General features: G+C 37.5%; 2 protein-coding genes across 2 annotated transcripts; one reads left to right on the plus strand and one right to left on the minus strand.

The window, feature by feature from the left end:
- Window positions 1-4152: 4152 nt before the first annotated feature.
- LOC128781022 (olfactory receptor 5W2) lies at window positions 4153-7343 on the plus strand. The gene is made up of 2 exons (XM_053925093.1): window positions 4153-4174; window positions 6197-7343. Exon 2 carries the CDS (start codon window positions 6216-6218, stop codon window positions 7152-7154), a length of 939 nt encoding a protein of 312 aa, XP_053781068.1. The 5' UTR covers window positions 4153-4174; window positions 6197-6215; the 3' UTR covers window positions 7155-7343.
- Window positions 7344-16875: 9532 nt separating this feature from the next.
- LOC128780842 (olfactory receptor 5L1) lies at window positions 16876-17835 on the minus strand. The gene has a single exon (XM_053923863.1). It carries the CDS (start codon window positions 17833-17835, stop codon window positions 16876-16878), a length of 960 nt encoding a protein of 319 aa, XP_053779838.1.
- Window positions 17836-21739: the final 3904 nt, after the last annotated feature.

A 21739-nucleotide genomic window follows, 5' to 3' on the forward strand; every position in this document is an offset into this window, starting at 1 on the left:
GCAAATCAAGGAGTACCTATAAAGGCCCCATGGACGACAGGATGGAGGATTAAATGTGGAAGGTGGGTGGTTGGTAGGGCAGGGGAGAGTAATGGCGTGGGGGGGGGATCGGGACAACTGTAATTGAACAGCAATAAAATTTTTTTAACAAAAATCTTATTTTCGATGGGAAAAAGCAAAGAATAAAATAGTATTTACATTAGTATTCCATTTGCAATGACTTAAATCAGTTCTCTGTAAATCTGAAATAAACTGAATTCTAGTTCTATACACAATTTTAATAGTGGTCATTGCTTAGTGGCTGGATATTAAGTAACGCTAAAATCTGTTTTAATAATTTAATGTAATTGTACATGGTGTTTGCATTATTATTGATTAGCTATTAATCCAGTCATGAAAAACCTGATACAATATCAGGTTCTCAGAGCATGCATTCATGTTTTAGGTCGATATTATGTAAGAAACCTGGAGACTCTCTCTTCTTCTTAGAAGACAGAGTAAGATTGCACTAGGCTTTGCATTAGATCATCTTCCCTACATCTGTCTGTCTGTCCTTCTATCTATCTATCTGTCTGTCTATCCCATGTCCCTTTGATGTATAAAGTGTGCCTAATGTATGTACTTCAAACATCACAAGAATAAAGCAACACATTATAAACATGAGATTTTCAGCTGGTTAGTTATCATGCATTTCTTATTGCACACAGTTTTAAGATACCTAAACATATTTTATTATATCTTAAATATTTTCTCTTATAATCTCAAATAATTTACTTGTTATTCATAGACTATATCACATATCAGAACCTCTCCATCACTCTCAAATCTATGCCCAACTTAATGCACTTTATTAAAAATGTTAAGTATATTGATATCTATAAAAATTAAACCTATTCATGTTGTATAAAATTAGGTTCACTGGCCTTGATTCATACATATGTAATAAAGATATACTTTAAAATTTTTTATTGACATATAATTGGCATGTAACATTATACTAACTTCAAGTGCACAAATAAAAGTATAGTCTGCTCCAATAACTGTGTGTAATGAGTCAGTGTTGTAGGTCAATTCCTTCATCACAGCTCCTTATTCTGGCTCAGGCATTGGTATCCCCAAACATAAGGGCAACTAGGGATGGCAATTGGTCTCTATGTATAATAACATAAGCAATTAGCTCCACTGTGGTGGAAAGCTGGTTAGCAAAAGTGGTTAAACCGAAACTAACAATCCACACTATAAGTGTGCGGCTGGAGATTAAGAGACAGCAAGTTTAATCTGACTTGAAATGAAATCCTCTGTAGAAACCTTCTATGAACTGGAGAAGCAATGACAACAATACTGAGCCTGAATCTCTACTCCCAACCCACTGTAATAGGACTTTCAATAAATCATTTTTCCTTTTTGAACATCGTATCCACACTGTCAAAAGAGGGGCTTAAACTAAACAATCTTCACTGAGTATTCTTGCTACCACATTCTGTATCTATGCTGGTGTGATACTATCAATGCATAGGCCTGTTTTTATCTTTTGGGTGATTTTTTAAAATAGCAGATGAATGCAAGTATATCCACAACAAAAGACTACAATGACATCTCGAGGCAAATCTGACCTGCAGTGGAAGTGACAATGATGAAGAAATGATTGCATGGTTGCAGGAGCCCCAATGCCATCAAACTGGATGCATTTAACTAATAGTGACAGCCGAAGTATGGATTGGCATACTTCTTGGAAAAATATATGATGATATTTACTAAATGTAAATTTTATACACATACGTACACAAAAACATTTTCAAGTCCTGGTTTTATACCCAAGATAAATGACTACATCTCCACCAAAAGACACATACAGAATGTTCACAGTTTTTGTTGGCACCAAGACTGCATCATTCAGGACAATTTTAATTCAAACGTCCCACACTGAGAATGAGCATGCTGCAACTCCCCGCAGCAGCGCGGCTGGAGTGCCCGAGAGTGGTGGTGAGTAGAACAGCATGTTCGGGAAGCATCTACTTACAGATGGTTCCAAAAATATGAAAATAATGCTCCGTGATAAAAGCCAAGACAGCAATTACTCCTTTGGGGTAAGAGATGAATTACTGTGGGAGATAACATGTAGAGGCTTTAGTGATTCTAGTATTTTCTGATTTGGGGTCTGGGTCCTGGTTCCAGGGTTATTTTGTTTTAATTTATCTACATGTCTCCCCATCTAAGTGTTCTATATGTGTAACCTACATAAAATCAAAAAAATGTTTCAAGAACAAGTTTATTCACCATCAGATTACAAAACTTCAGAATTTCATTATTTTAAATGTTTCTCTCTCCAGTTATGCACCAAATAATGACGTTTTAGTGAATGATGGACCTCATATACAATGGTGGAGCTGAAAAATTCCTGTGACATAGTGACACTGCCGTGTCATAGCCCAACGCGATCCGCATGTGTATGGGGTGACCCTGGTGCACACAGACCTACTGGGTGTGCAGTGTATAAAGCATAGCATATATGGTTACCTGCAGTACATACTGTTTGAGGATGATAACAAATGACTAGGCTACGGGTTCATGTATTTGCTGTACTGTTTATTGTCATTTAGACTATACTCTTTCCACTCATAGAAAACAGTGTGCTGTACACTGGCAGCAGCCTCACACATCTTGTGTTACCACATCTCTTGACTGCACCATTCTCTCTTGTGCGTGATACAATCCCATGTTCCTTTATAAATTTACTGCAGCCAGAGTGCACAATGTTTGTGAAGTCTACAGTGGTCCCAGTCACGTCGCAGGCCTTCACATGCACTCACCACTCAAGCACTGACGCACCTAACGCAACTTCTAGTCCTGCAACCTCCATTTATAGCAAATGTTCTAACAGGAGTACTTTGGTTTATCTTTAATACCTATTTTTACTGTACCTTTTCTATGTTTAGATATGTTTAAGTATGTAAATACTTACCTTTGTGTTATAATTACCTACAGCAATCAGCACAGCAGCAAGCTGTATATGTTATATGTTATATGTTATATAACCCATATATACCTTATACATATATACACCACATAGACACAGACAACAGCATAGTGATAGCCAGGGGGGAGGGCGAAGGGGTAGGTAGATATGGGCAAGGTGGGGAGAAAAGGTAACTGAAAGAGAATTTACTTTGGACATGGAGAGCATGCTGCAATGTGCAGACGATCTTTTATGAGATGTACACTTGACACCTCTCTGGTTGTATGACCAGTATCATCACGATAAATTCAGTAATAAATAAATACATTTTTGCACATTTGAAAAGAGATAAAACAAAGAACAGAGTAGCATTCATATTAGTATTCAATTTGCAATGATTTATATTCACTCTCTTATCAGCAGAGATAGGGAATTTAGAGTTGAGAAGCATATGTAAATAAAACTTGTACTTTTCACTCTCCCAACCCCAAACTCCTTTGTCTTGCCTATTCTTTCCACATTTATTGTTTCCTTGCTTAAATTGCACATAAACTACCTCCTTTGGTCACTTCTTTGAATCTTGTATTTGGTATGGGGCTCCTGTACATGCAAATTTAAATTTGTTTTTTCTCCTTTATCAATTTAATTATTGGGCCCAAGAAGAGAAGAAGGGAAAAGGTTCCCATCCCTGCCCAGTCAAAAATCATTGCAAGGAGGGGGGTTCCCACATACTTGCGAGAAAGGAATACAGACAGTGACCAATAGAAAAGCAATATGTGAGGTTACCATATTTCTAAATGAGAAGTGAAAGAGATGTTTCAGAAATAGAAGGAACAAGGTAAAGAATGAAAAAAGGGATAAAAATCATTAAGTAGAGGATCCATTTGAATTTCGTCAGACATCTGGTTTCACTAGAGGACAGTGTAGATTCACGGTAGCCATGAAGCACAGCATTAAAATGAATTCTGGTAAGCTTCTGACGCTGATCAATTTAGTAAAAAGAGTGAAGAATCAAAGTTCAGCCTTTGCTAAAGTTGTTGAAGCATTCACTGGGGAAGCACAGAACCAGAATCTAATTAATCATGTTCTCATAACTCAGAAGAGTGGAGGCAAAGTCTTTAGAGATTTAAGTCCCAACAGTCACCTGGTAGAAATAAAATGCAATCTGCCTACTGTTGCTGTACCAGAGATAAGGACAGAAAGACTTGCTCATTTCAGGTAGGTTTCTAAATGGCTTAAGTGAAAGAATGTAGGTGGGGGGGGGGAACCTTACTTTTGGAAAAATGAAGAATAAAGAATTGAGAATTTTGTTAATGAATCATTGTGTATCTCCTTTCTCAGTTAAATGAACTTTTCAATCTAATGGCCAAACAATGCTATTTCTTTGTTGGGCCTGTGTGAATTTGCCTGACCTCATTTGTTATGAGGATGAGGAAAGTAAATATCTTATTTATATTTTAATCAAGGTTGATAAGTAAATCATTATTTTTATCACTGTGCAAGAGATATCACTATACATGTACATTTAAGGTTGGCTCCTGTCTCTTTCAAATAATAATAGAGACGGCACATTATGGAATATCAATATATTTTAATCCATACCATAGCTTTTAACTCCAGAAAAATTAAAAATTAGACCACTGCCTACATCAAATTTTCATATATCAGCAAACACATATGAAAACAACGCAGACATAGAAACAATGCAGAATCCTACATTTCTCAGGAACATTTATTTTTTCTCTATCTATATTCATTTAAATGGAAAGACAGCTTAAAATAAAAATAAATTTATACCTAATATTTTGTCTTCACTTCTTTTCATCACATCTCTTTGGCTTGAAAGGGGATTTGTCCTCTGGCAAAGGTCGGTCCTACAAATGGGTTATAAACTCTGTCACAAACCAGTGAAATGAGTGACATAATAGTTCTGTAACGTGTGTGTCAGGTTTCAGTAAACACTGAAAGAGCACCATGAAATCTGTCACTCATTAACTTACATGCAGTAGCATTGCCAGTGATAGAATAAATTATTTTTTAATGAAAACATATCAAACTATCATAATGAACATCTACTAGTGTTAAAGCTCAAAGATGGCCTCTGAAACGTTTCTGCTCTTCTTGCTATTGTTCAGGGTTTAATGCAAAGATGTTTACATACTGAAAATTCACTTGCTATATTTTAAAAAATGTTTAAAAAAAGTTATGACTTGAAAAGATGTATATAACTTAAAAACACTTTATGGAAATATGAATTATTGACTCATATTGTAGGCAACTGCATGATTTCATTATTAATTTGTAAATGTGTAGCACTTTATTTTGTATAATCCGTCCTGGACATGCGGTTGTGAAACTACTGAAGCATACAGCATTCACAGAAAGTTTAGTTAAAGGGCTATCCTCTCTTCTGTCAAAGGACTGCCTCGCTTACAGAACAGAGGTACCTGTAGCAGCCCCAGTCTTTTCTCTTCATGTTTCATGCAACAGGGAGCCTTAACGAAGCCTGGTTTTCCTTGGGGGCATTGTCTCGTACTTACACGAAAATGGCCCACGTCTCCGACTCAGATGCCCCTTTTCTGGAAGAAAGAGTTTATAAGGAGACAATCGTTCATCGGTATTATGCTTAGGGGCACCAGTGATACCAGGAAAGCCGTGTAGATACAGATGTTTTGTATTTATTTAATTAAAATGAATATCCATGGATAGGAAGAAATACAATAAAATGGAAGAACAGATTGGGGAGGTGGTAGAAAGTGTTTCATTATTTTAAAATTCTATCCTGCACTTGTGTATATTTCATAAAATAGATTCATTTTTACATGGAAGACATTTTTGATGATGCATCTAGAGGAGTTTAAGTCAAGGGTTTGGAATTCTGTACATTGACCAATAGATCATCACTTATACATTCTCTTTCTGTCTTTCATCTGCCCTCAACTCCATTTTCTCTATATTCCTACAGAACCAAGGTGGTCATGTGTGATATCAAATAAAACACAATTGATTGGGTAAAATACAGCAGTGGGACATAGAATTCCATTTGTCTTCCAAAGACCACCATCATTTCATCAATTTATACTAAATGGGATATATTTCAAGGAGAGTATTTTACCTAAAGCAGACTTAGCTATGCTCATCTCTTTTTCTAGTGACTGAAAAATAGAGAGAATCAGCTGTTTAATATTAAAATACTATTATGATGTCAACCCCACACCCATTTCCTTCCTCCACAACCAGGGATATCCAGACATGACTGATGGCTGTTGAGAACTGCACCGTGTTCACAGACTTCATACTCTTAGGACTCTCTGGCAGGCGGGATGTGCAGCAGGGGCTCTTTGTGCTCTTCCTGCTCGTTTATGGCATCACTGTGATTGCCAACCTAGGGATGATCCTGCTGATCAGCATGGACCCCCGGCTCCACACGCCCATGTATTATTTCCTGAGCAATCTGTCTTTCTGTGATATCTGCTACTCTTCCACTGTCTCCCCCAAGATGCTGGCTGATTTCTTATCTGAGCAAAAAAGGATTCCATATAATTTATGTGCCATTCAGTTGTATTCTTTTGGTGCCTTTGCAGATGTTGAATGTCTCATGCTGTCCGTCATGGCCTATGACCGTTACGTAGCCATTTGTAATCCACTTCTGTATACAACAGCCATGTCCAAGAGCATCTGTACCCAGCTCGTGACTATTGCCTACATCGCAGGCTTGGTGGATTCAGCAATCCACACCTGCTGCACATTTCGATTGTCATTCTGCAATTCCAATATCATCAATCACTTTTTCTGTGACATTCCACCCTTACTAGCCCTCTCCACCTCAGACACGACCATCAATGAGATAGTGATGTTCACTTTCATCGGCTCTGTTCTGGGGTCCAGCATCATCACTGTCCTCCTCTCCTACAGCTTCATCATAAATACCATTCTTCGAATGAAGTCAGCTGAGGGCAGATGCAAAGCCTTCTCCACCTGTGCCTCCCATTTAACCACTGTGGCTATATTTTATGGGACAATCCTGTTCATGTATTTCCGACCCAACTCGAGTTACTCCATGGACACAGACAAAATAGCCTCTGTTTTCTACACAGTTGTGATCCCCATGTTAAACCCACTGATCTACAGCTTAAGGAATAAGGATGTGAAAGATGCCCTGAAAAAGGCAATTGGCACTAAATTACATTCTGGGTAAAAGCATGGAAAACCAAAAACATTTATTGAAAGATTCTGAGCACTAAAGTTCAAGTACTGTGACATAAGTTCCTATAGCCTCACCTGTAGAAATTTCTGGATCTTTTCCCTTTCTTTCCTTTGTTCTTCAATTGAGTGTAAAGAGCATTATTGATCTTAGTTTTTTTTTTCTACCATAAAGTAATAATATGTTCACTTTGCTGTTTTTCAAAGAAGGACCTTTTATACTTTCCTTCTTTGTTCATGAGTATGTCCCAGTGAGATACCATGCAAATAGCAACCACTCCCCTCATGTGAATTCAACAGACCCTCCTTAAGATTTCTTTACAATATGGAGTGAACAAACTCGCTCAGTCAGAAGGGAGGTTAGCAGATTGAATTAGGTTTGTTTTTCTCCTTCCCATGTAGTACTATCACCCTATAACATAAAACGATATAAGTAGTAAATATACAAATAAAAATGAATCAGGAACACCCTGCCCCATACTGAAGGTTATATGAAGCCACAGCCCTTGCCTACATTATTCCCCATTGTTTCTCCTTTGCTATTAACAATATTCAGCTCCAGGATAGCATTCAAGTTATGTGCTGAATAAATTAATGACTGTAGGCTGAAAGAAGATGCAAAAGGGAATCCTCTTGTTCGATTCTACTCTGGAGTCCTTAACGTAAGTGAAATCTGTCTGCGCTGCTTGTCCTTCGGTGTTGGTTCTGGTAAGAATCAGGGAAAAGAATCATGTGATGGAAAAGTCTCCTTGGATGCTCTATTTCTCATCATCCTGGCCCGTTGTATCAGCAACAACCCCAGGGTCAGCAGCTCTAGGTTTATATTACACCTCACACTCTTCACATCGGCCGGCGGATTTTCCCTCTCACCTCCCTCTGGACAACAGACTGGGTGCGAATGACAGCTGGAAAGGAGCCACATAAGTGGGAGTTGGGGGGTGAAGGACCTGGGCCTTTTCCAAAAGCCGCTAGAAAAGAAGACTTCCTTTTCCTTTCTGTGTTCATAACATTAAACTAGTTAAAATAATCTTAAAAAGCTAAAATTTCCAATTCATACAGTTTAAATTAAAGATTTATTACCTTAAATTTTTAATAGAGTAAAAATAAATAACACGATACAATTTCTATTAGTATTCCATTGGTAATTATTCATATTTACTCACTGTGTATCTGTGAAATAAACCAGAACTGTACTTTTTATTGTTCTTCAAAAACAGTTGTCTCTACTTTCCCCCCACCACCCTCCCCTGCCCCACCCACCCCCACCTCCCACCCTCAATCCTACCCACCTTTGGCTTTGTCCATGGCTCCTTTATACATGTTCCTGGATGAACCTTCCCCTTCTTTTCCCCATTATCCCCCCTCCCTTCTGTTTACCATCAGTTTCCTCTTTATTTCAATGTCTCTGGTTTTATTTTGCTCGCTTGTTTATTTTGTTGATGAGGTTCCACTTATAGGTGAGATCATATGGTATTTTTCTTTCACTGCCTGGCTTATTTCACTTCACATAATGCCATACATATATGAAAGAAAGCCTCTTAGACATAATAGCAACACAGAGCAGTGGGTTGCAGATTGCTTTGTACATCAATCACAAGTGGTGGCAGCAAAGAGGCAAGATTCTGTGTCAACCAAAGAGCAAGAAAAAATATAACTGTGTAGCACAGCCATTGTAAGAAATGGGCTTCTTATTGGAAACCAAGTCCAGAAGTAATTCAGAGGCAGTGACAGAGAGTAGCATGCATTTATGAAGGAAAATGTGTACAGGAAAAAGTACACAGGGGTGTGCAAGTGGGAACTGGTCTTGATAAACAAAATCACCCCAAAGTTCCCCAACAGGATAACAGAGTAGATGGAAAAACTAGCAAAAAGAATGTTCTGGAGTTCGGAATGGTCACTAAATCCCAAGAGAAAGAACTAAGTCATCACAGTACCATTCTCCAACTCCATTCTCGGCAGTGCTTTTGAACTGCTGAGGGTGTCACAGAGTAACAATAGCGATGTGAATGGTAACCTCAACATTATTGAAAAAATAAAAAAGAAAATGGTCAAAATAAATAGAAGAGTCATCCTAAATCTACTTGGGCATCCTGATTACTTCTAGGCATATCTACAGCTAATGTAGAATGATGCATAGACTTTTAATTTTTTCTAAGTGATAGATTATCACTTCTTCTTTTTCATTAAATGTATTGGTGTGGGATTGGTTAATAAAATTAAGGCTACTATTTTCCACATTAAATGGCACAACCATCAAGCCAGTTGTTGAACTCTAAACCCAAGCTTCACTCTTTACTTTTTTAACTCTCTCTTCTTCCACCAATGTCAAGTAATAGTAACTAACCACATTAGTACACAGAATACTCTGAATAAATAGCCTCCATTCCTATTAGTATTTTTTTTATTTCCACAACAGGTAAAGCATTGTTGTTCAAGGAGAAACATTGTGTAGGTGGAGGGAAAGTAGTTCTGTATTTCTCATCTTGAGACCTGGCTTCACCTCTGAGGAACAAAGAAGCCCTGTAGAGTTGTTTGAAACTCACTGATAAATTAGAAGATTCTGCACTAGTTATAAAAGTGGCTGATTCCCAGCTCTGTCACTTAGTGGTTGTGAGGCCTTGGGCAGGCCAATTAATCACTGAGTTTCAGTTTCCCCATCTACAATAAAAGAACAAGAGTACCTTTCTCAAAAAATTATATGTTAAATTTTCTTTTCCGGCCTCCATAACCTCAGCATCTTGTGACTTCTCTGCTCTAAAGATATCACCTCACTTCTGTCAGAATGGCCATCGTTAATAAATCCAAAAACAAGTGCAGATGAGGTTGTGGAGAAAAGGGAACCCTAGTGCACTGTTGGTGGGAATGCAGACTGGTGCAGCCACTGTGGAAAACAGTATGGAATGTCCTCAAAAAATTGTAAATGGAACATCCTTTTTACCCAGTAATTCCACTTGTGGAAAAATATCCTAAGAATCCTGAAATACCAATTCAAAAGAACGTATGCACCCTATATTCATAGCAGCATTATTTACAATAGCCAAGTGCTGGAGACAGCCTGTGTCCATTAGTTGATGAGTGGATAAAAAAGCTGTGGTATATTTACAAACTGGAATTACTCTGCAGGAGTTAAAAAGCAAGGAATTCTTACCTTTTACAACAGCATGGATGGAACTGAAGACTCTTAACACTAAGTGAAATCAGCCAATCACAGAAAGACAAATATTATGACCTCACTTATATGTGCAATCTAATGAACAAAATAAACTAATGAGCAAAATAAAATCAGAAGCATAGAAACAGGGAAAGACTGACAGCTGTCAGACGGTAGGGAGAAGGTGGGTACTGGATGAAAGAAGGTGAAGGGATGGACCAAAAAACATACAGACATGACCTGTGGAGGTGGATGATGGTGTGGGGTTGCCTGAAGGAGGGGGCGGGGGTGTGTGGAAGGGGTCACAGAGGGAAAAATTGAGATAAGTGTAATAGTATAAACAGTAAAATAAAGTAGCAAGAATAATAATAAAAAAATTAAGTTGGCAACACAGCAATTCTGAGTCAATCCAGACATCTATTTTATCTGGAATCCAAGCTGTGGAATACAGCTAGAGAAATCCCCATGCTTACAGATCTATAACATTCAATCCAGACAATGGGATAATGATATCCAGAAATGTGTCCATGCCCTCTGCAGTGCAAAATTGTAAAAGGTGTTGAAGAGTCTCTCCGCTCTACCTCTCTGGGTTATCTCTGCCTTTCCTGTCCTTGCTCTAACTTACAGATCTGTCAGTGGTGGATACCTGATACAATCCAAGTGATACTTGACTATAAACACGTACATTTTGTCCAGTGTAGACAATTGACTTCCCTCTCCCCCTGCAAAAAAAGCCAGTTGGTATCTATTTGTATGTTGATATGTGAATTCCTGACCTATAATTCTTTGAATTTTCCTTTATATGAATAACAGCTTAATTAATGAATCAATTAAGTAAAATCTTTGATACATGTTCATTTTATACTTACATAAAATTCACAATATTAAGATAAATATATGGATATGTCTATATTATATATATATATATTTATATATATTGTTCTTTAACATTTCATGTTATATACAGCTGTTTTCCTCATTTAATAGCTATTGCAAACCTTAATGTTTCTTTTTAGGTCTCATTTTGCTACCTTCTGCTTGCTGCCAGAAAATGATTTCTATTTTGTGGAGAAAAATATAGAACAGCAAATACAAATATCCTCTACTTTCTCATCTTGTTATTGTAGAAGCATTTGAATTCATCATTGATTCCCTCTCTCTCTCCTTTCCTTTTCTGGGGAAAATGTGCCCCTCCTCTCTGAAGTGAATCTCTTCAATTATGCACCAGTGAATTCTATTTGCATCAATTAAGATGTTATAATTACTATTCATCTTTGCTCTTACTATTACTAATCATCTTTCTTTCATAAACTGTCAGAACGTATGAACATTTAAGTGAATTTTGTCTTCAAAAACGTGCCCCTGTGCCGACTTTCATTTATTTTCCTTCATTTCGTTGGGATGTTTCCTCACAGGCATCGACCCTGGTTGCCAGCCTTGTACTTCAGCTGACTGAGTGAAATAGGACTTTTGTCCTGACAATGTCAAATTCTTTTTTTCTCCAAATCCCAAACTACATCCTAGATGTTCAACCTACGATTTTTCTGTGTGTAATGAACTTTATTTCTCTATTCCATGTGATAGTTTGATGTCTCCATTTCTCTTAAAATCTCCTTCAATAATGCTGAGAATTGTTTTAAGATTATCACATGTTAAACACACTTTTTTTTTCTTCTTCAGGATTTGTTGTGTTGTTGTTGTTGTAAATACCTTAGGCATTGACAACCTGTGTTATTCTAGGCCTTTTTTCTCAAAACACCAGTTTCCTGTGAATGAAGTAAGTGACTGTAAGAAGATAAGCACTTAAAATCCTATCAAGCTATAAAGTGCTGGGATTAAGGTAAGAACCTTTTCCAGATCATTATCTTTCTCACTCACCTTACTACACTGTTGTATCAGTTCACCTTTTACTGGAACAACTGATCTTGAGACTTAAAGATTAAAAAATCGACCATTGCCAAATGTTTATAATCTAATTGGGTACGCCCATGGTCCTAGAAGAAAGTTGTGCCTCCCTAGGAAGTCTGTGGTTCACCAGCACATTGCAAGTCCTCTTATATTTTGCTTTGAGGCCTTGAGATTAGTTTTCGGATCTCACATCATATCTCAGGAACACAGACTCTAACATCCGAAACCCATGGAAAAATTTATGTGAGCAAACCTGTCCAACCTGGGGTCCACATGCTACATGCAGCCCAGGATGGCTATGAATGCGGCCCAGCACAAAAATATAAATGTACTTAAAGCCTTTTTTTATGCTCATCAGGTTTCCTAAGTGTTTGTGTATTTATTGTGTGGCCCAAGACAACTCTTCTTCTTCCAGTGTGGCCCAGAGACACCAAAAAGTTGGACACCCTTATATGCTGAGGAGTTGATTAGACAAAAATGAAAGGATGCAGTGTGTTTTTGTACATCTTAACAATGTCTCAAAATATTTATATATTCTGGCTCTCAGACAGTAAATTATTATATAGATAATAGGGTTATGATAATCACTATCTAATTTGATTTATCCAGCATAAAACAATATATGAAACAACAGAATATATGATAGGTTGGTGAAATAAATGGGAAAGAAGCAAAAATATATCTCTCAGGTTGTTGAGACAGAGATCTTGGAAGTCAACATGCAGATTGAAAACCAATTATTAAAAAAGTCAATGGCTCTCATATGTGTTATATGTGCATCGTGTTGAAGTGCAGTTCTGGCCATCCAAACCAGAATAGAGCCGAGACTGTACTTAAACAACAATCATGAAAAATAAACACATACATATGTACATACATACATTAACTCTGTGAATATGTTGTGCCAACGTATTCTACAGAGAAAAGGAGGATACTTTCAACTGAACATTAAGAATTTTGACAAGTACCCAATAGTGAGTGAAAGACATTAGAAACAACATAAACAATTACATGGAGATTGAAAAATTCATTACAAGACTGGGCAGTTGAAAATGAAATTTAGAGAGAATGTGCTGCCTAATGAAGGAAGACAGAGAAAACTGGGGGGAAAAGAAAAATATATACATATTATATATGGAAAGAGATATGAGCAGTTTTGAGCTTCTATCTGCCCAGAACATTAATCTCAGTGGAAAGAAACTCTTTTTTCCCCAATAATTCCACCAAAATCCCATGCTTAAATCACTAGTCCCTAGTCACCACTCAGAAACCCATCACTGGATCTTTGGTGACTGGCCATGAATACTTCACCAGATCCCACTGGTGCCAAAACAAAGAGTCACCAAGGACAGGAGAGGCTGAGTGCCTACCAGGAGTTTGAGATGCAATTAGTAAAGGGAGGAAAAGTACCTGTGAAGCCCTGTAGTCTGCAAGTTAGGGAGTGACCAGACTACATGTGTGAAATAAAACCACTTGAAGAAGTCCAAAGAAATTATTATGCGCTTGCTTTACAGACATATCTGCAGATCACTCAGTGTTCCTCAATTATTCCCACACAATTGGGATGATTACTTATGAGGCAACACTGGGGAGAAAATAGAAATGTGGCATTTTAGTTTTTGTGAAGTTGAATATAATGTGACATCCTTTTGCTAATAAAATGAAACAATCAACTTTTACATACAAAACATTTGCCTACATCTCAGAAGGATATGGGCACTGATAGTCATCCATCCATATCAAATAAAGTAAGAGGAACTCTGTGTCCCTCAAGCTCTAAAATCAAAGATCTCTGAAAGGAGACATCACAGATTCTGGAGAGAGATCAAATTAGTAGCTGGCTAAAATGTGAGTGCCTGGGTAGCTGTAAATACAGGGAAGTTTGATATTCAAGGTTCTCTGAGAGGCTAGAGCTCTAGTATACTGTCGCACTCCAGTTCAGTGACTTCCAGCTCAGGGTTTGCTCTCTAGGGGAGATTTGACAATGTCTGGAGACATTTTTGCTCGTCATAAATGTGGGGAAGGGTGGTTCTATTATCCAATGGGTAGGGGCTGGGGTACTCTTAAACACCTGATAATGCACAGGGAAGACCCCCACAGAACAGAATTGTCTGGCCCAAAATATCACTAGTACTAAGGTTGGAAAACCCTGTTCTAATTAGAAGACCAAAGGTAAAAAAACTTTTTTCTTTCATCTTAAAATGCAAATTCTCATGGGTGATGTGGGAAATCTCACTCCATTGATATCATTTGAAAGCCAATGCAGAGCCATGCAGAGCATTTCTTATCATAAGCAGAAGTAACTCCATTCTTTTAGTTCTTGCTTATTCACTTATTTAAAAAACACTGAGTAGTTGTCTTTGTCAGTGGTACTGGAATATTTTTAAATGACCTTTGCTCTCAAAAATTTCTTTTAAAGAAACACTTAAAATGAGTGCATTTTATGGGCCAGGTCCTTAAAATTTTGTTATATTTAAATTCAATGATAACTCTTTCAGGCTGGCAGTTTATCCCCAGTTCATAGTTGTGAGACCTGAAATTTAGTAAATTTAAGCATCTTCCTTTAAATCACTCAGCAAGATCTGAATCAGCTCCCAGGTATTTAATTTGAAGTCAACTGTTCTCCATTAAAGTAATGAGGACTAGTGTTGAATTTAAGTGTGATCTTAATAAATATATTCACAATCACAAATACCAAATGATATATTAAAGTGACTTATAAATGAAGTGATAACATTGTAGAAACATAGGAAACATAAATTATGATTTAAACTTAAACAGATGGGTGTGTGCAGCTTTTCTAATCCCTGGAAGCCATAAGGACCACCTGATTTGGGAAAAGGTTGTGGGGAGACATGGTTAGATTAAGGATGTTGCAATGAGGAGATTATACTGGGTCATCAGGGTGCTACCTGAATGCCATTGATTACAGGTGTCCTTAGAATAGAGAGGCAGACATTTTTTTTCATACACACACATACAAATGCATGAGAAGATATAGAAAACTGGAGCAGAGGCAGGTTTGAAGATGCTAACCTTGAAGGCAAGAATGACATGACAAGTCAAGGATGGCTGCAGCTGCCAGAAGCTGAAAGAGATAAAGGATGACCCCCTAGAACCCTGTGAGAGAGCTGTGTAGTCCTCCTGCTGCCCTTGGTTGTGGCCCGATGACGTTGGGTTCGGATTTATGAACTCCTGAACTACAAAAGAATAAAGGCCTAGTGATTTAATCCACCAAATTTGCAGTCATTTTGTTTATAAACCATAGGAAACTTATACAATAAGTTTAGATTATAACCAATTTAGAAAATATGGTAAATGCTTAAAATACTTTCAGGCAGAGTAAATAAAAAAATTAACAAAGACATAGAAACTTTAAAAAAGAGTATGGTATCAGATGCATAACCTACTTGAATACTCCAGAATTAAAGTAAAATAGAGAACAAAAAGTAAAAGTTAAAAATTAACAATAGCAAATAATTTATTATTTAGTTATGCGATATATTGTGCTAAGAACTTAAGATACAGATTTAACTTTCATGAAAATTTTATTATAAAATTAGAGTATTATATTACATTTTGCAGAAGAGATATTTTTAACTTTGTTTCTATTGTTGACACTGTTGCAGATGTACCCATTTCCTGCCCTCTGCCTACTCTCTCTCAGCCCCACGCCCGCCCCCCCTCCAGTTATCACCACACTCTCGTCTGCATCTCTGTGTCAGGGATACGTGTTTTTTGACAAACCCCTTCACCTTCTTTGATTAAGTCAGCCCTTTCCCCTCTCCCCCTCCTCTCTGACAGCTGTCAGTCTGGAAATTTATAAAATTATAACCTTGCAATAAAAAGGGTAATAAAAAAGAAAATAACCATTACTAACTAAGAAGGATTATCCCCAATACACAAAAACATGTAGGAAATTCACTCCAAATTTTTATGAAAAAAGCATAGACTCTGTGATAAACAAATGTATACTCATGCCCTGTGAAAAGATGAAGTCAGTTTCATAAAAACTGTTGCATTCATTAAAAATGATGAAGACTTGTGTCTATGTGCGTGCTTCGTTAGAAATATACTGATCATGTCTCCAAACAAAAACTGAGTCTAACAACACACTCCAAACACCCATGCACAGCAACTAGAGGCTGGAGAACAGCAGCAAAAGGTAGCAGGTGCTTCTGAACAGGCCAATAAAAAGGATAGGATATGGCTTTAAACTAAAAGCTACAAATGAACAAACAAGAAAAACAAATGAAAATCCGTTGACACAACCACAGCATGGTGCTTACCAAAGGAGATGGGGATGGGAGGGCTAGTAAAGGGTGAAGGGGGCCAAATATATGGTGACAAAAGGTTTGTTTTGGGGTAACCGGCACATACATAGATGATGTATCATAGAATGGTACCCTTGAAGCATATATAATTCTATTAACCAATGTCACCCCAATTATATTTAAATAAAGGAGTAAACAGATATAGGGAAATAAGTAAATAAAGGTACAAAAAGATTTTAAAATATATGGCTTTTAAAGACAGAAACATGGGGGGAGAAAGCATACATAGATTTCCTGCACATAAATCCTTCCCCATTTTACTTTTCTTTAACATTCCTTCCAACAAGCACCTTTAAAGATCTCTGAAAAAAACCCAAATCTGGTTAAGAAAAGAGCTTCTCAAAAAATAATTTGGATCCCACCACCTTCTTGAGAGCTTCCTTCACGTCCTTGTTCCTTAAGCTGTAGATCAGGGGGTTCAGCATGGGGATCACTACAGTGTAAAACACCGAAGCCACCTTGTCAGCATCCTCACTGTTGCCAGAACTGGGCTGGCAGTAACTGAAAAGGATTGTTCCCTGTAAGACCGCAATGGCTGTGAGGTGGGAGGCACAGGTGGAGAAAGCTTTGCGCCTTCCCTCTGCAGAGCGCATCCTCAGGATGGTCATGAGAATAAACAAGTAGGAGGTGAGGATGACTACAATGGTGATGATCTCGTTGAAAGTGGGAACAATGTATACCAACAGTTCATTCACAGTGACATCAGAACAAGCAAGAGATAAGAGAGGGGGCAAATCACAAAAGAAGTGGTTAATCACATTTGATCTGTAGGTTGGGATCTCAAGAGCTAAACACAAGTGGATCAGAGAACACACAGTCCCACCGAGGTAGCAACAGGACACCAGCTCCACACAGAGATGCCGGGACATGGTGACCATGTACAGCAGTGGGCTGCAGATGGCCACAAAGCAGTCATAGGCCATCACGGCCAGCAGGAAGACATCAGTAATTACAAATGTGCCAAACAAGTAGAATTGTATCATGCATCCCAGGAAGGAGATGGTTTTATCATTTTTTAACATATTGAACAGCATCTGTGGCACAATGGCCGTGGAGTGACAGAAATCCACCAAGGACAGGTGGCTGAGGAAAAAGTACATGGGACTGTGAAGTCGAGAGCTGACCTGAATCAGTGTGATCATGCCCAGGTTGGCCAAAAATGTGACTCCATAGATCAGGAGGAACAGCAGGGAGAGAAAGACTCTCAGCTCAGGAACATCTGATAACCCGAGGAGAATGAACTCTGTCACAGCAGTGCAGTTCCCCTCCCCAGGGTCCACCATGTGTAAGGTTTAGAAAACCAAACAGTAAGTTGTATGTCTTCTGAAATGGGAACAAGAGAGAAAACACGCATTTACACTAACAAAAAATATCACATTGATGTCAAACACAATGTATTTGAAATACAATTGTCAAGTAATTCTAAATGCTCAGTGTGGCAGCACATTCCCCTGACCAAATTCAAAGTATCAGCAGAAATGTGTAAGATAACCACAGTAAACCGAGCTGATGAATTAACTTAGACATTTTGATGGAGTCGTAAATAGATCCAATGATATACTTTGAAGCCACAAGAGATCAACTCCTGATCCCTGAAAAATGTAACAAATTCCTTTCAAGACAACAGATACTGTGATCCAATGTACCTTAATTTCTTGGGTTTGTCTATCATTAGCATGAAGTTTCAGCAGGCGAGGTGCTGTGCAGTTCTCTTGCTGGGGAGTGTGACAAATCTCTGAGAACGGGGGCTCTGAGTACTCTAAATCTGGAATTATTCAGAATGAAAATAAAAGATTTAAAATATTACTAAAACCTATCATCATCTTTACTTGTCAAATCAACAAAGTGACTTAATTAATTATAATAATAGTGATCAATATCAATAGTGACTCAGAAAGGGATAACTCTGGTATAAATTTTTCTGCAAGGCTATTAGACAACATATATTCAAAGTCTTAACCCTGACAACAACAAAAGCTACCTGTTATATTTATGAGAGATTTTATATTTGCAAGCTATTATAAGAGATGCTTAATTATATTACAAATTGTGAAGAAGTATATTCAAAGCTATATTACAGCATTATTTATAATATAAACAATGGAAAATTAATTGTCATTAACAGAGCAATGTTAAACTATGGTGTATCTTATCTAAAACAGAAAGTTTTCATATTATTTCAATAACTTTGAAGTTACTATTGAAATATGATACTTCATATTCAATAATGTAGAGATGGTTATTTTTTTAAAATACATCATACAGTTGCTATATATATGTAGATTTAAATAAAATGTTTATATTGACATATGAATATATGTGGTAAAAATGTATGTTATCGCTTTGATGTGGCTACGACCCTAGAAGAAGATCAATCCATTCGTTCCTCACACTGAGAAAGAGGTAAGTGAAAACTTTCCCAACTTCCCTCTAGTAGTAGGTTGGAGGAAGTGGTTACACTGGATACCCTATAAGTCCCATGTGCAATAGCATTCAGACCTGTCCTTAAAGAAGAGTCGTGTGGAAGGTGACACATTCATTCTCTACCCTCCTTCCTAGAGGGGTGCACCCATGGTGCTACTCACATATTATGTAATGAAAAATGAGTGAAGAGATTCTGGACTGAAAACAGAACTTGGTATTTTCTCCATAACTAATTTTAAAGTGAAAACAAACCTCCATGTTAAAGTCATGGTTTTCTCATTATTTTGCCCCCCCTAAAATACAAATTATTTGCCCACTTCAAAGTTAAAACAAAAAAAAATGAACTTGGAAACACTTCTTCCTAACGTTCTAGGCTGATAATAAGAAACTAGTTTATGGTAAACCCAAAACTAATCTAAAAGGATTCACCTCATTCACTGAGCAGAGATAGTCTACACGACCTGATTCCCCATGACCAGCTCAGGGACCCACAGATCCAACCCTCATAATTAGGGTGACAGTTAGGGAGCTCCTTTATGGGTATAAAATCTAGATTCCATGACAGAACTTGATGTGGAGAGCGCCTCAACGCTTGGTGTTCAAGAGGAAACTGTTCTAATTTCACCATCAACTGTCTCTCGGTGCAAAAACACAAAAACATTTAAAACAGTAAGTGCACAGAAATACGGTCTGTTAAATCATCTTCTAATTAGAGGACAGATGAGTTAGCTATATCTCTAAAATGTTGTTTTCTGGGAAATATACCCATTTTAGTTTTCAAGTAACCAGAGTCTACTTTTAGCTAACTAACCTGAGTAACAGGCATTTCCTCCTCGGTGCTGAAGACACGAGGCTGCACGCTTAGAGACTTATACTGTAATTTTAACCCCCGGGGAAAGGGTCCCTTAAGTTCCTAATCAATTGTTAATCTTTAATGCTATAGAAACAAGTTAAATTTTAACTAACACTACATGAGGCATAGGACACATAATTAATCTCTATGGAATAGCATCCAGAATTTTTTAAATGCCCTGATGTGTGGAACAATTGTTTAAAATCCACATGTCTTCATCCAGATTTCACGGTGCTAAATAAAATTCCACGCTAGTGTCATATATGTGGGCCCCAGATCACATGGCCATAATAAAATAACGTGAATATTTCTTATTATTTCCCCCTGTCTTATAAATTACAGAATCCCCTAAATTCCAGCAAGTACACTGACAAAAGCCACGCCAGAATCCCTTCAAATACTAGGAAGGAGGAAACTACTGGTCAGAAAAATGTAATTAGCTCACACTTCTTGGGCCTTCGTTACATATTGGAACCTATGTTGAGTATTACGCAACACTGACTCCTGCTTCTAGGTCTGTTACAAAGGAGAGGATGGCGGCATGAGCACTGAGCTGTAACTTGGATAAAGCCAAAATAAATAGCAGGAAAAGGTCCCATGACGCTCTGTGGTCTTTCCCACCCCTGTGACTGCATGGGGCAGAGAACGGATGGGCCCAGTGCTGAGGCCGCATTTTCTTCACCCACGCCCAATTCCAGAAGGCATCGAATGGGGCCCCTTCGTTGATCTGTTCCACATGTGCTCTTCTTCTTCTGGCTCACGTCAATGTAGGCCACAGTGTTCCATTAACCTGTGTTTATCATTGAGTGTACACAGAAACGCCACAAGGTGTATATGAGCGTCAACAAATAATTTCAAGTAAATCCATTTTTATACTCTAAAATATCATATAGTCTATGGCCATACCACCCTAAACGCGCCCAATCTCGTCTGATAAAATACCATGTAATATCTTCCTAAACTAGGTGTGTCAGAGACAGCACCCAGGGCTGAGGAAATGTTCTCCATTCCCACATCATCTTTCACAGCTAAAAAAAGAAAAAAAATTTCACCAGCCCATATTTCATGTGTTACCTCCATGAGTAGAAACCTGTGGGTCAAAATAGGAGAGACTTGAAATATTGGTGTTTTGAAAGCTATCTTTAATTTTTATGTTTTTTCATAATTGAAGCACGTTAAAATCATTCTTCACTGTGAAATGTTCATGCAAATATTTTGCCTGTTTGACTTCCTATGCTCTAGTTTAACTATTCTTTAATATTATGGGTATAAACCTTTGATCAGATATACAGCTTGCGCCTGTGGCTCTTAAATTTTTGTCTATGATTCATCTTGACTTCATGTTCATATATGGTGTGAGGTATAGATTTCAGCTCATGTTTTTGCATATGAATACTCAATTACTCTTCACCATTTATTGGAAAGATTGTCCCTTCTGAATGAGTAGCCTTGGTAGCTTTGTCAAAAGCCAATCAACCGTTAATCTGTTAATTTTTTAATTATCAGTGTTATTACATTGATATCATGTGTTTGTCTTACACCAGAACAAACATCATGTTTTGTAATTTTGGTATTAACTACTGTTCCACTTTTGTTAAATTTATCTCTAAGTATTTTTAGTGTTATTATAAATCATATTGTTTTCTTAATTTCACATTCAGGTGTTATTTTGCTACTATATAAAAATAAAATTGTCTGTTTTGATTTTGTATCTTGTGACTGTGATGAACTCAACTCTTACTTCCAGTGGTGTGTGTGAGTGTGGAGTGATTAGGATTTTTATGAAAAGATTATGTAGTCTGTGAATAAAATTAGTTTTATTAGGAATCCAGATGATGGACTCACTTATTAATCTCTCATCTATCTCTCATCAGCACTGAGAATGGACATCCTGCATTGTTTTGTGATCT

The sequence above is a fragment of the Desmodus rotundus genome, chromosome 5 (assembly GCF_022682495.2).
Source record: "Desmodus rotundus isolate HL8 chromosome 5, HLdesRot8A.1, whole genome shotgun sequence".
Lineage (NCBI taxonomy): Eukaryota > Metazoa > Chordata > Mammalia > Chiroptera > Phyllostomidae > Desmodus > Desmodus rotundus.

What these genes read in the sequence shown, in the direction of transcription:
- LOC128781022 (XM_053925093.1), top strand. Translation starts at nt 6,216, where the DNA reads ATGGCTGTTGAGAACTGCACCGTGTTCACAGACTTCATACTCTTAGGA.
- LOC128780842 (XM_053923863.1), bottom strand. Translation starts at nt 17,835, where the DNA reads ATGGTGGACCCTGGGGAGGGGAACTGCACTGCTGTGACAGAGTTCATT.